This window comes from Oryzias melastigma, linkage group LG8, assembly GCF_002922805.2.
Source record: "Oryzias melastigma strain HK-1 linkage group LG8, ASM292280v2, whole genome shotgun sequence".
NCBI lineage: Eukaryota > Metazoa > Chordata > Actinopteri > Beloniformes > Adrianichthyidae > Oryzias > Oryzias melastigma.
The window spans coordinates 11,582,842-11,597,979 of NC_050519.1; the positions used below are offsets into that span (position 1 = coordinate 11,582,842).

The 15,138-nt window shown below is 37.1% G+C and overlaps 1 protein-coding gene and 1 long non-coding RNA gene across 2 annotated transcripts; one reads left to right on the forward strand and one right to left on the reverse strand.

Moving 5' to 3' along the window:
* Positions 1-122: 122 nt before the first annotated feature.
* ccnf (cyclin F) lies at positions 123-14,009 on the reverse strand. Its single transcript, XM_024272937.2, has 17 exons — positions 13,564-14,009; positions 12,380-12,534; positions 12,101-12,207; positions 11,937-12,004; positions 10,908-11,104; positions 10,535-10,588; positions 10,217-10,321; positions 9,264-9,341; positions 8,768-8,922; positions 7,630-7,794; positions 7,407-7,530; positions 7,151-7,331; positions 6,942-7,029; positions 3,216-3,315; positions 2,976-3,112; positions 1,958-2,136; positions 123-1,859 (listed from the first exon to the last, which is right to left on the reverse strand). Exons 1-17 carry the CDS (start codon positions 13,574-13,576, stop codon positions 1,477-1,479), a joined length of 2,289 nt encoding a protein of 762 aa, XP_024128705.1. The 5' UTR covers positions 13,577-14,009; the 3' UTR covers positions 123-1,476.
* Positions 8,560-11,321, forward strand: LOC112146884. Its single transcript, XR_002919330.2, has 4 exons — positions 8,560-8,701; positions 8,797-8,952; positions 9,206-9,320; positions 9,494-11,321. It is a non-coding gene; the product is annotated as an uncharacterized LOC112146884 (long non-coding RNA).
* Positions 14,010-15,138: the final 1,129 nt, after the last annotated feature.

The following is a 15,138-nucleotide window of genomic DNA, read 5'->3' on the forward strand; positions in this document are numbered from 1 at the left end:
AATAAGATATTAGTCAAATCCATTTCAGAAGGTTCAATTTTAGTGTAAAAATACCTCGAATTACAAATCAGTTTTAAATTAAATTTATTTAGAAGATGAAACACAATACGAACCAGATGTGCTATATTTAAAAAATGTTTTTTATTGGAACTTTACAAAACAATGCACTTAAAAAAAAGAGTTTACATAGAAACCTGCTTCTTTGGAGAGACAAACAATGCAAAGTAGTGGCATTTTCCATATTGTCTTTGCCATTTATACATATCACTATGTACATTAAAAAAATGTATTTACAGTTAGTCACAGTCACTTGGAAGTCATGCACTCCTGAAAGGGCGAAAAGTCCTATGAAACCCCAATGTGCAACAACTCCTCCAGTTTCCATTTGGGTCAAGAAATGCAAATCTGTTTTAATACTTTCGTATTGATTGTTCAAGCATCAGACCAATTACATTTCAATGGGTTTGCACTCCTAACAGTGAAAGTGCTAGACCTGATCAAGAGTACAACTCAGCATTGCAGCTTCGTGTTGCTTCAAATACTGAATATTCATGACTGCGGAGAGCAAAACAAAACAAGGTTTTTTAATGAATCACCCATCTAGTCATGAGTTTGTCATTATCAGCACGACTTAGTGAAAAACGTAACGAGTGGGGCTCCTGATGGGATTAGTGTGCCACAGTTATAAAAGAAAAATTATTACAGCACAACAAGACCAGTAATTTTTGACAACTCATCAAGTTATTTCACAGTTTTTCTTTTTTCCAACCCTATTCTGCAGATATACATGAAAAACAGATGAAACCACAGTACCTTTGGCAAAAAAATAGTAAGTATGGAGCGACACAGACGAATTACCACTAACATATTCTGTGGGCTTCTGATGCAGACATGACAAATACAAGATGAATTCTTGTACGGGCAATTTGCCCTCAACTCAGTCACAAAAACATGACAGCTTGTTTTTTTATTATAAAAAAATAAAATAAAAACAGACGACGAACAATAAACCAATCGGGGAAGAAAAGATCCCCAAAGGTTTGATTTTTTTTCCGACTATCAAACGTAATCTGAGATAGGCTGTTGTAGAAGCTGTAAACCAAGTGACAAGGCAACCATTGTATTAGACTCCTGAGTAAAGTCAAGTCACGTTCAAGTGGTTTTATAGGAGGTGGATTTGTTTCTCTGTGCCAAGAAACTCGTCACTGAAATGTAACCTTATAGAAAAATCCATATCATTTATGCTCAACCTACATTTTTGTTATCATGTTTGCTTCCCATCTTTTTTCTGTAAAATGTGAATCTTTTGATTTGACAGCAGCTGCCTGATCAGTGCAGACTCATTGGCACCAGGAACATCATCAAGAATACCATGAATAAAAAAAAAAAGTGCTGAAGGTGAGAAACTGAGCATCGATAAACCAAACGTTTCCAGCATCAGAACCCTGCATGGGTGTGACACTCCTCCTTCTCCTCTCACTTTTCCATGTCACTTCCACTATGAGCTGCAGCGTTTTTTCTCTTCACTTGTTTGCTGGAGGTGCCCCGGGACCTCAGCGTGGGCTCCAGGAGGCGGAAACCCGGCTGGGCATTAGCAGAGGCCACGCCCAGCGAGCCCGTAAATGTCTTGACGGGGGAGGGCATAATGGAGGAGGACGATGGGCTCACACTCTGGACGGATGAGTATCCTGAGCTGTGAAGGTCTGGAGATAAGGAGGCGGATTTGTGTCCTTGAGAGATATTGTTTACCTCACTTTTTGCTTCACAAATACTGTCTTCGTCGCTGGACAGAGCTCTGCAATGTTCCAGATGGTTTTCTTCATTAGCCAGTGGACGCAGTTGGATTGAGATCATAGAAGCTTTGGAGGAAAATAAATAAAAATACATTTAAATCCTTACATAAAAACTCTTTTTTTAAATTCACAGAGAGTAACTTTACGGACATCTTCATACTTACTGTCAGAATCTTTCTCCGTCTCACTTTCTTCCTCTTGGTCCCCCTCATAACCAGAGCATGAAGACTCCAGACTCCAGTCCAGTATGTCTCCCAGCAGCATCTCCTCCTGATTGGACAGCTCTGCCGTTGGTGTGGCTACCAGGCTGCCTCTGCCGGGTCGCATGCCGTCATCCCGTCTCCTAAAGAACAGAGAGGGGGGACGGTGAGTCACGCGAGCCTCTCACAGATGGCAGAAAATAATGAAACACCTTCTGGATAAAGAGTTCACGCATTTGTTTGTCACGGCGGCCATGACAAATGAGCAAGAAAGACGGCAGGGGCTGTGGTCATTTGACTGCCATGGGTGAATTTGTTTGACAGCTTGTCATCATTTACACAATAATTAAGCCAAATACGACACAAAATAACATTTTAATGCTGAAATATTAAAGAATTTTTGATTCACTTAACAATTTTTGGTTCTTATATGTAAAAAAATATATATTTATATCTTTTGTAGAGTCACACAATTTGATTTTTTTAGCTGATTTGTCAAAAAAATAAAAAATGAAATTGCATAAAAAAATGGGCATTAAATATAGTGCCAGTAATGATCATCTATTTGATTTTTATACTAAATGAGCTAAATTAGCAGTCCATTTCAGGTAAGTAGTGACTTATATGTTCAATTGGTTCAAATAGAATAAAACTTTATTGTTCCCACAATGGGGACACTATCTTTTTACCATAGAAATAAATAAAAACATCAGATAGATAGTAAATAACACTAAAAAATGCACTTAGATTTAAGTTAAATTAGTTTAAAGTTTAGAATAGAATAAAACTTTATTGTTCCGCAAGGGGGACACTATCTTGTTACCATAGCTCTAATAAAAACAGCAGATAAATAATAAATGACACATATATACACTTAGAAAAATCTGTGAAAGTGCTCCTTCCTGAAGTGCTCCACTGCATGATGATGTAGAGGATTGTCCATGATGGATTTTGGCTACTCTGTTGAGTTAATTTGCCGTACCTCTTGTTGGTGCTGGATGGAGAAGCCAGGAAGGTGTGGATGTCTGCAGGTTGACCACTGGTGGGACTGGGAGGCTCCATCTCAGGCTCCACCTCAGGAATCTCCAATATTTGACAGAGCTCTTTGTAATCCATCACCTTTTTGAGGACAATAAATAAATAAAATCCAGCATAAGATGAAAGCTGCAAAATAAATGTATTTATCTGATCTGTTTAATAAAAAGAAAGAAACAAAACAAACCTTTTCTTTGCTGATTTGGTGGAAAACCTCATCCTCAAATCGCTGCTTCACTCCAGTGAGAGAGACGTGTCTGTAATCTTTTGGGACATCGTCACTGAAACTAAAGAAAATTAAAAAAAATGATGAGCCAAACTGCAATTTCTGAATTCCTGTTAGCAATTTATACAGACAAATATCAATGCTTCTCCATCTGTAATTTACTCGTATAAATCTCCCTTTGAGCAATTTAATAACAAACTTTTTCAGGTTTTATAAAACATTCTTTGAGCTAAATTTAATCAAATATATTTTTATTTACCTTCAGATTAAAACAAAAATCCTTTACTGACAAGCATTTATCCTCAACAAAAATAATACGAAAACACATTTTGATAAATATAAATCTGTACTCCACAGAATCTCAGATTTTTACCACAAACATCACACAAAGATACAGCACAGCTGATGACATTTACTGCATGAAATCTTGATGCAAACTGGAAGTTTATCTCTGAACTTTTGCTGATGTGATTTTCTAAAGTGCCACAAATTACATGAACTAAATGCATGGAATTATAGGGTTTGGATAAAATCTGTGCCATCTTTAGAGGGTGTGCACGTGACCTCACAGGCCAGCTGGAGCAACATTTAAATAGAAATCGGATGCAGCATTAAAGTAGATATTTATCTGCTGTTTCATTGAATCTGATGCCACCGACTGTGAAGTAGGTGGTGGTCATGGAATCTTAAACGATGCTCTGCCCTTTAACATTTTAAGAGAATCTTCGACTTTCTCTTTTCTGCAAACTGATGATTCTCCGACAGCAGACGGTGTGTCATCACACATCTTGCCCTTCAGGCAAAAAAAAAAAAAAAAAAAAAAAAAATGAAAGCATGGCAACACTTTAGCTTCTGTGGCGAATTAGGAGCAAAGAGAAGCTGCAATCCAAACGTGATGATGTAGCCGAGAAAAGCATTCTCTGCTGGGTAAAAAACACATCAGGTGATGATGACACATGCCGCTGTGCTAAACATCTGGTAGGATTATGGATTACAGCATTTCAGTACAGCAATCATTGATTTTGTCATTAGGTGTGAGTCAGAGTCCGGCAGAGTTAAGCTATTTGATGTGACGACCCCTGGCTTCATCTTTCAGGTGACCTTTCCAGACATCTTGAGAGGTTCATCAGTGGGGCAGTGAAGACTGCAAAACCTTTCTCAGCCAATGAGGCGAGGAAGACAACGTCATGTGATCAGTGCACACCCTCTACAGCCTTAATTTGACCTCGTTTGCAAACGAGCACTTTAACAGGAGAAAGTAAACTATTCAAGACCCTATCCAATGACAATTTAGGTGTTTTTAACATGTTCTTGTGGTATTTTTTTGATGGTGGAGGGCATTTATAAAGAAAAATAAACTTGAGGTATTTCTTTATTCAAATCGGCTTGAATTAAGAGCAGGCTGTTTGAAAAAGAGTTAATGACGTAGAAAATACGCAACAAGCACCATCTCAGCAATGTGGAGGGGAAAGAGGGCAGGGTTTCTTCACGCCAACAATCCCGCCCAGAAGTAAGAGGTAAATTTCAAATGAATTACTGTTGTTCTGCAGAAACCAAGCCCCAGATCAGGGGTCTGCAACCTCTAACAGTAAAAGAGCCACTTTGGCCTTGTTTTCTACTGATCAAAACCTAAAAGGAGCAGTATAAATTTACTTTAGCGTTTGAGAAATTTGGATTTACATTCATATATAAGAATTATGTCAATTTTTGGCTCAAACAAAAGCAAAAATATAAAAAGAACCTAGCATCTCTCAATTTTCTTTTTAAATGTATTTACCTTTTACCTAAGTAGATGCAAAGTTAACAAGCTAGCTTGTTTCTTACTTACTAGCTGAACTCCAAAATAGAATAAAATTTCTCAGTAAACTAAATTAATCAAAAACGTTAGCCTGTTGCTAAAATATTTGCTAAACTCTAAATTAACCTTAAAACCCCTAGTAGATAACAAATTAGCCCAAAATATTAGCATATTGCTAAAATATTACGTAAATTCCAAATTAGCCTAAAAAAAACTTCAGTAGATAGCAAATTAACCCCCCAAAAAAGCTAGCTCGTAGCTTAAACACTATCCAATCTCCATAATAGCCAAAAATTCTTCAGTAAATTAAATTTGCCAAAAACATTGGCATGTTGCTAACATAAAAGCTAAACTCTTAACTAGCCTAAAAACCCCACTTGATAACAAATTAGCCAAAAACTTTAGCATGTTGCTATAATATTAGCTAAACTCTTTTTTTTTTTAAAATAACTATTATTTTATATTTTTTCAGCCAGAGAGCCACTATGGAGAGATAAACGAGCCACATGTGGCTCTGGAGCCGCAGGTTGCAGACCCCTGCCCTAAATCACCCTTGATTAAGGCTAAAATTGGCATAATCTTTAAAAAAAAAAAAAAAAAACAACTGGAAATGCTTTGTAAATAGATTAAAAGGTGATCGAATGTCATGATTCTGTGCTTAGGTTTAGTCAGGTTCTGTTTTCCCCGTCAGTCTCACCATGTTAAATTATCCACAGCTGTCTTCAATTAGTTAATTAACTTTAGTGTATTTAAGTATCTGGGTTTTCAGTTTCTCAGTGTCAGGTCATCTGCCATGCCACCATGTTTGTTTCACCATGATTTTTTTTTTTTTTTTTTTNNNNTAATATTTTAAATGGTTTAAGTTCCTATTACCAACCCTGGTCTCCTGACATTAGAGTGGGACTTTACTGTGATTTAAGCCAGAATGATGTGGAAAAACAAAAATATGTTTACATATTTTTAGTGTTTTTAATATATATTTGTCTCCTGTGTAAAGCACTTTGTGACTGCTGTTTTGAAAAGGTGCTATATAATTTTTGTTTATTATTATTAACAAGGGAATTACTATTGATATTAAAAATCTCAATAGAAAACCATTTTTTCACTCTGAAAGGTTGTAAATGTTTTAATGTCAAACGCCATTATCTTGTGTGTTTGTTTGCTTTTAAACCTATGTGCTTTGGAAACCAATAGATTACCTAATCAATATCGGATCAACACAGAACATCCAGACATGTAACCAATCAATTCCTTTTATCTTAATTTTAAATAAGCAGAACAAACATGGTTACATCTGTGTGGGAGTCACTGTGAAGCTACATGTACATCGATCTCTACAATGTGCGTTCAAGAGGCCACTTCCAGTAAAAAGTCTTTGTAAACGCGAGTAAATCCACATTTTGGGCTTCAAAACTCTCATGTTTGTGAGTTTTTACGACCGTTTTTGGGGCTTGGTGTACACAAATTGGAAGTTAAGCAAGGTCAAACTTTGACCACTCAGGGACCCAGATTGGTAGAGGCGTACCGATGATTTCGCCTTTAATTCACAGAAGTGTCAACTGTTTGAAAATTGGAGAAACTAATAATTGTATGACATCAATTTTAACATATATCGTAATAGAGCTGTGAAAGAAAACAAGATTGACCAGATTTTGCAACAAGCCTCTTCCAACTGTAGATGCACTATTAGACAAAAGGAAAAAAAGAAGAAGCCCCTCCCTGTTTGTCCAGTGTGAACCTGCGTTTAGCAAGTTCTTGAAAGTGTGTCAGTGTGTAAAAAGTGTGCACGTGAATCATAAAAAAATAAAAAAAGCTTTTTAGTGATTTTTCAGGACTTTAAGATCTTGTATGAACTCTAGACATGAACACTGAAGCAGCAACAAACTTACCACTTGACATAAAGCAGCACAGAAAGGGGGACGAGGTCCTGCTTGGAAAATCCTGTGTAGTCGGCTAACAGCGCCGGCCAGACGGGGCCTGCAGAAGTCATAAAAAAAAAACCACTGAGGTGAACATAAACTCAATACACAAACAAAACTATAAATTCATTCACTTTCAAACATGGTTGCATGTGTGTGTGAGCAGCGATTGTTATTACCATAATGATGTAGTGCTCGTGTTAGGAGAAGTGCGGCACAGGCCAGTTTGGCGGGAGGTGGTGATGTGAGGGCGGAGTAGAGCAGCGACAGCTCGCAGATGTAGCTGAACAGGTGAGTGGTTCGCCTCTCCAGGGGGAGCAGGTAGAGCAGCACCTCCCCATAATCTAGCAGAGTGGCGCCCTGAACATGTGCAAAAATTTAGAACACAAAATTTCTCGGAATGTGGAATTTTCTTACAATAGTTTCAATACAAACCCGGATTTTTCCATCTAGCACAGACACGACTTCTCCCATCATTCGGACCAGATCTTCGTATTTGTAGGTGTTGTCTGTGAGCCAAACAGCTTCTCGTATGGTCAAGATTTCTTTACTGATATACCTTCAAAAATAATTTAAAAAACGATTCATACGTTAAGTTATAGGGAAAAAAAATGATCCAGAGGGATATTAACGCAAATATGCTTTAGTGAGTCCTCACCGTGTGCAAACAACCATGCAGGCGATTCCTAACAACTGGAGGCGGGCCTTAGGGACAGACCGGAGAGCCAGGTAGCGGTCCACGCAGCTCACCGTCACATGTAGCGTCTGGCTGGAGAAGTCCTTCATGGTGGTGACCTCCACGAGCCAGTCCACCAGGATGTACCTGCAATACAGTAGGACTGCCACGATTAGTCGACTTAGTCGACTATTAAAATAATCCACGACTAATTTAATAGTCGATTAGTCGGTACTTTATAATATATGGAGTCTGAGTGTAGTAAAGTTAAAAGCTATAACAGCATTATGCTAGCTTTTTGGACTATTTTGGCATTTATTAAGGTTTTTTTTAGGTTATTTTGGAGTTTAGCTAATATTTCAGCTGCATGCTAACTGTTTTGGCTAATTTAGGCTTTTATTATTTTTAATGCTATTTTAGAGTTTAGCTAATATTTCAGCTGCATGCTAACTATTTTGGCTAATTTAGTTTTTTTTGTTTTTTAGGCTATTTTGAAGTTTAGTTAATATTTCAGCTGCGTGCTAACTGTTTTGGCTAATTTAGGCTTTTATTATTTTTAATGCTATTTTAGAGTTTAGCTAATATTTCAGCTGCATGCTAACTATTTTGGCTAATTTAGTTTTTTTTTGTTTTTTCAGCCATTTTGGAGTTTAGCTAATATTTCAAGTGTATGCTAGCTATTTTGGCTAACTTGGGCTTCTTTCAGTTTTTTAGGAAAATTTAACTAATATTTTAGCTGGCTATCAACTTCAGCATCTTAAGCGACCAAATTCAGCTTACAGCATTCACACCAACATCATCGGTAATGCTATATATCTAGTTTTTAGTTAGTTTAAAGCTAATGATGATTAAGATGTGTGCTTTACATCCAGTTTGCATATGACCCGATTAGTCGACCAATCAGAAAAAATAATCAGTGATTAGTGGACTATTAAAAATAATCGTTTGTGGCACCACTACAATACATTAAATTAGAAAAACAATATAAAATGTGCTGTTCTTAGAGAGACCTTTAGCTGGCCCAGCCAAATCACAGCAGTGAGTCATCAAAAAGGTTAACTGTGCACATTTTCTAATATTAAATAATGATTCCAGCGGCATGGTGCTGAGTTTTTTGTACCTCATAGTGTCCTTGATGCCTCTTCTCAGGAGGCCGTGAACGCTGTGCTGTGCCGCCGCAGAGGAAGAATTGAAGAGCTGAGCTACGATGTCCGAGCAGGCTTTGGACTCCAACCCCAGCGGGTTCCTGGTGCTGCACACTTTAGCCAGAGACAACTGAGGAGAGACCCCCCCACACACATAAATGTTAGAACTCTCTAACCAAAGAGGGCTTGACAGTTCGTCGAACCGTCCCGCACCAGCTTACAGCTATAATTGCAGATCTTACAATTCAGATGAGTCACATTATTAGAATTCAGCCGGGAGATGAAGGGAAGAATCGAGTATGTCAACGACTGTCAAGCCCTTTAGAAAATGCATGATAGCACTTCAAAGAGGATTTTTAGATGGTTCAAAATGATGAAACGCTGTCAAAACTTGTTTTTTTCTGATTTACGAGACCAAGAGAGCAAAAAGAACAACGTCTAAGACTGCCAAGGAAAATGTTGGCTCCGTACCTGTGCCTCCCAGCATCCTTTGCCAGCATAGTCCCTGAGGGTCCGTACACTCTGAAGGTACCGTCCTGGATCCAACACCTAATAATCAGACACAGATTATATCACTATTTCACATTGTGATAGTGAAGTCACTCATCAATACACTTCTAGACTGATAGATAAAGAACAAAACAAAAGGGCATCCACAGAACCAGCAGAATGAATGTCTGCTGGGACTTTCACACCAACAGGTTTGACGGCTACTTCACCCAAAGTGAATGCCAGGAGGGAGGAAAAAGCCGGGACAACAGTGTGGAAACTGGCATGCTGTGAGACTGTTATGATGCAGCGATACTGAAGCCGTTTTAAACATTCCCACAACACATGCTGTAATTCTGGCTACAAGATAGTGAGGCTTTATGGGCTTTGTGTGGAGGGAAATGCTACAGCTACTGCTTTAATGAACATTATGCACAGCTATTCAGTAATTTTAGCTAAACTACTGGTTTAATTTTGATTTCAAACTTATTTTGACTCAAAATAGTTAAATTCCTGTCTATTTTAACTCCTATTTCCATTCAATATGTTGGTGAGATAAAGCTGGATTGGGAGGTTTAGGAGACTTTATCTAGTTTTGGCAGATATGCAAAGGCCAGGTATCAGTATTAATCTGATTAAAACCTAATCAGAATAAAAATGCTTCATGTAAACACGCCATTCATAATACCTGATTCTACTCATTTCAATCAAAATGTCCTTCTGATTTAGATGGGTGGGTTATGGTGCTCATTCTGCGCCATGAAATCACACAGACTTTACAGCTCTGTGTGATAGCTCTTGGAATTAAGAAATTATCATCCTGCCGTCTCTCCCTCTTCAGGATTTGACAAAACTGCATGTCAAAACGGTTTATTCTGATGAAACGTGTGACGAATGAATTACGTTGATAATTTTTTTCATTCATTTGAACTTACAGCATCTTTACGACTATGCAGCCACAGCAGGTATGAGCTTTGGAGACAGCCAGCCTGTGACGACTCCCCCAGCATCGATATGGCCTCTGATCTTCTCTCTTCATCCTAAAAAAAAAAAAAAAAGCCACAATTTAACCTCTAAACATTATGAAAACAGTCAAAATCAAAAAACAATTATTCCATCTTAGTGGGTTTCTAATGACTTAACTAACAGCTCCCCATGACAGGCAACACACAGGCTGACATATTCATTAGATGCTGACAGAAACAGAACCAACGACACCTCAAACAGTCAGATTAAACCCAGCTTTCACTCACTTCGAACAGCAGCAGAACTCTGGCCAAACAGTGCAACAGGGGACCCTTCTTCTCCTGCAGAGAAAGAATCAATAATGAAACACGTAGAAAAAATAAAAATTCTCCACAAAAAAATACGTCAATAAAAGTCAGTCGGTGTAAATGCTCTAAATTCGACAGGCTAGTAATAGTTTCTGCAGACTTCCTGTCAGTCCTTTTGAGTATTTTCCAGAAGCAGAAAATAAACACTAATCGTTATAATGTAACTTGCTTATAAAAAACACACTTTCTACACTCCATTGACCTCAAAGCACATCTTTGTTCATCAAATGTGGAAGAAAAATATAGAAATTACAGTAAAATCCGATGGAGCAATATCAGCAGAACAACCTACCATGTTCGTGTCGCACTCGGCCTTGAGGTGATCGAACACCACGGCCTTGCAGCAGCTGCCGGTGGGCGACCACGGCGGACGGATGAAAACCCAAGTGAAGGGGTTGGCTTTGGGAGAGCGCACGCTTTCCGCCAAGCTGAAAAAGTGGGAAGCCTTTCGACCACAGACGTCCGCTCGCCCTTCATCACTCAGCAATGCTGAAAAACAGAGAGGTAGAAAAGGCTCATGATAACGAAGTGTTTGAAGCTATAAAAAGGGTGTGTGGATGCTGTGATGTCATATTTTATATCTATTTGTATATTTATTTTGTATTATATCGTATATGTATGTGTTTTAAACTAACCTTTGACTAATTCTGGCTTTTTAACCATGTATAAATATGTGTTTTTTTAAATATACCATTCTGAGGATTGATCATTTTCTTCCTGTTTGTTTCTCTGATTTATAATTCAAATTTATCTGATTTAATAATCCCTCTTTTGTTTCCATTTAAAAAATGGTTAGCTTTACGAAAACCAACAGTTTCAGCTCTCTAAACATGCTTAAAAAATGGAATATTCTTAATTTTGGAGACAACAATGCACAAACAAAATTGCTAACTTTGCCGTGATATAAGCGCAGCACTATATTTGCTTTTTTGATACCTAATAGCTTTCTTATCATTTCATGAAACTATTTCAAAGAGGTGTGCCACCGTTTATACTGGAATACTGATGTGCTCATCAGGAAATGCAGGTCAGATGGAAACCATGTCTCTCAGCCCACTTTGGTCAGGAATAATAGAGATAATCATCTGCTGAGGATCTGACGATACTTCTAGATAATGCGGCAAGACGCACCCACATGCAATTTGGTTCCTGTATACCTTTTCATGCTCCTTACTTGTGGATAAATTCTAAGTTAATGATGCAAAGGGTGCGTATAATGATGTCTTGTTGGTGCTTTTGAAGACATCTTTAAGATGTTTTTTGATTTTATGCTGTTATCATGTCTGAAAATGAGACCAAAGTGTAGAATTGTTGTACTTACGTCCTTCATTGTATAAATAAGCAATGCCAAGTTTCACCGCAGCCTCGAAATTCCCTTTTTCTGCTGCTCTAGATTGAGAAAAATAAAGAACAATGAAGTTAAAAACTAGATAAATGCCAAGCAACAATGCTTTTTATTTATTTATTTGTAAGAAGGAACTATACTTTTCAAATAGCCATAAGGTGCTGGGGGATGGCCATCTGTCTCTAAAACTGACCCTAGCCCAAACACTGGAGTGGTTGTCTACAATGTCCCGCAGCTGAGAATGAACCTACAACCAAGAACAAAAAATTAGATTTAAAAAAAAAAAGCCTGAACAAAAAGAAACTTTATAGCATTTAGTCACAAGATGCAAAAAGATAAGTCACTTGGAGTTTGTTTATAATGCAGCACATGCATTATAGCACAAACTGCATCATTTAAATGCATCCATCTTTACTCACTGCTCTGACAGAGAGGAGGTCTTCTGCAGACAGACACTGGAGCACACAGAGAAGAATCTCCTCAGGCAGAGACAGCAGCGTGAGGGACGGCGAGCGTTTACGAACCCGCTTCCGTGCTGGAACTGAGTAACATTTTGAACAACGGCAGTGGACGACTGCAGAGGAAGGAAAAAATACAAATAAATAAATAAATAAAACAAGAGATCCAGTAAATATATGTAGATTTGTGGAAGATGGAAGCATCTTTGATGTACACAGGAGTATACAAAAGCACTTCACAAGGTAATGCAAAAAACTCATTCTCACATCCATGCAAAAATCAATATTTGCACATCATATAAAGAGGGGCAGTTGTCTTTTAGGTTGGTTGATCAACATTAGAAAAAAGTTTTTAAAAATACATTAAAATGTAAAAGCTTAAGAAAAAATGTGCTTTTTCCCTCTATTTTAACCAACCTCTTAGGCCCACATAGTATTACATTTTTAGGTGTAAATTTTCACAAAATACAGTTAAATCTGTGTTTAATAATACTTATGACATATTTTTGCAATAACAGATCATAGTTGATGATAAAAAAAAGTAGTAAATATGAAAATACTTTGAAATTAATGACAGTAAATTCACCGTCCAACTCCCTGCATCAATGGAAATGACAAACGTCTCACACCCTCATGTGGTCTTCTCTGCTCATTTGAATAACTATCATAAAGTTTTAAAACAAATATCAACGATTTTATCAGAATTCACTTAGAAAATATTGCGGTTAAAGTATATATTGGACCTAAATATTCAAATAAATGTGTTTGAAGTAAGATTTTGAGTTGGAAAAATCGAATCAGATGAGCGCCCAAATTTCCCTCCCGTATTTCGATTGAAGCTGAACTTCTTTTTAATCAAGTTTCTGGTTTTATTTATAAAACGATTAATACATATATACAATTAACAAGCACATTTTGATTGAAAAGTTTAGGACTTTTATCTGAAATTTATGTTTGTGCTAACTTTGAAGTTTAGCTAGTGCATCGTTCAGTAGCTAAACATTTCACATAACTGTCTAAATATTTATAACTAATATAAACTGAATATTTACAGCCGTAAAAACACAAAATATTGAATAATTGTTTCACGGTAAATTAAAATGTTATTAGTCAGAAATGAAAAGGTGTTATTAAAAGTTACTTACCGCCCGCTTTCATTGCAAGTGGCTTCCTTAAAACCGATGTAAGCAGATACGACACCGAACAAATGCCTGCAATATGAGACGATACTACCTAAAATAAACAAAATTACTTGTAGCTTTTATCAGAAAACTAAATTAGTAGTGAAACGATATTTGCTGTCTTTCAATAACCGGCTAACATCCTATAAATTGTTAGCTCCTGCCTGAATTCAAATTCAAGCATGTCCTCATTTGGACCCGCCCCGATTACGGTGTAGGACCGCCCGCGCCCACGGTTTAAACTCATAATTCAATCTGATTGGTGGATAATGATGACGCCCATCGGTGGCATCAAGACTTTCTGATTAGTCAGCCTGCAGAACGGAGGCAGTGATTGGTCTGATGATATAAACTGGGTATGTTGACAATCCTATTGGATAGCGTAATGCCATTTCGAAGTACGCGCTCGCCCCAAAGCCCATACAATTGGATGACCTGAATATGAAGCTGGCCACAGAGATATCTTTTCGACGTGAATCATGGGATATGTAGGCAAATAAATAGACAATTTAAAGGTACCGCTTTTAAAGGGACAGGTACACGGTAACTTTCTCAAATAGGATTATTTGCTGGAATAGTACAACCCAAAAAGCAGCAAATACTTTATTGGTACTCAAATTATTTTGGCAATAAGTCTTACTTTTAAGATTATATATATAAAGAACAACAAATTTATTTCTGGACACCCCCCTCCTTTGTTTTATTTAGATGTTTATTTTTCTTGTGTTGTTTTTGTTATTTTTTAAAATATTTTGATTATTTTATTACCCCCCTTTATTAGTTTATTTATTTATAAAATAAAACAAAAATAAAATAAAGCAAAGCAAAATAAAATAAAATAAAATACAAATATTTTTATTAGGGCTTTGGTGTTGCACAAACCTTTAAACCCTCCTTAAACTTTGACTTTTGAAAAAAGTTTTTTCTTTACTTTAAATACTATTTTTTTCTTGTTTCGAATTTTCCTATTTAAGTTGCAATTCTGAAAAAAATAATAATAAAAAAATTCTGCTGTTTTTAGAGCAAAACACGCTTGGACTTGTTCAAAATTCAATATAGCACGCTAATGTTTTGCCCTGTAAAGTTTACCCTAAGATTCAAGTTTAGCTTAACCTCCATTCGCACCTTAGTCCTTACCCAATCCAGGAATCCAGCAATTACATTCTGCCTCATTAGGACCAATCTTTCAGACCCAAAAGGATTTCTCACCCTAACAAGGTTTCTGTTTATACCAGCAAAAGTCCTAACGAGATAACAAAAACAAGTCCCCCCTCCAAACCCTTACAGAATCACATCACTTCACATCTCAGTAACCATGTGACCGAGAACACAAGTGAATGAATGAAAGCAACAGATTGAGTTGGCCTCTGAAGCAGCTGCTTTGGAGAAAACTACATGATTAAGACCTTTTTGTTGCATCCCTATTGAGAAAAAATAAACTACTCTGTTAGCTGAATAGTGTCCTCTTGATTGCTAGTTTTTGGAAGGAGGTTATAAAGGACCAGAGTGCACAGCCAGTAATCCTTTGTTCCTTTCAAG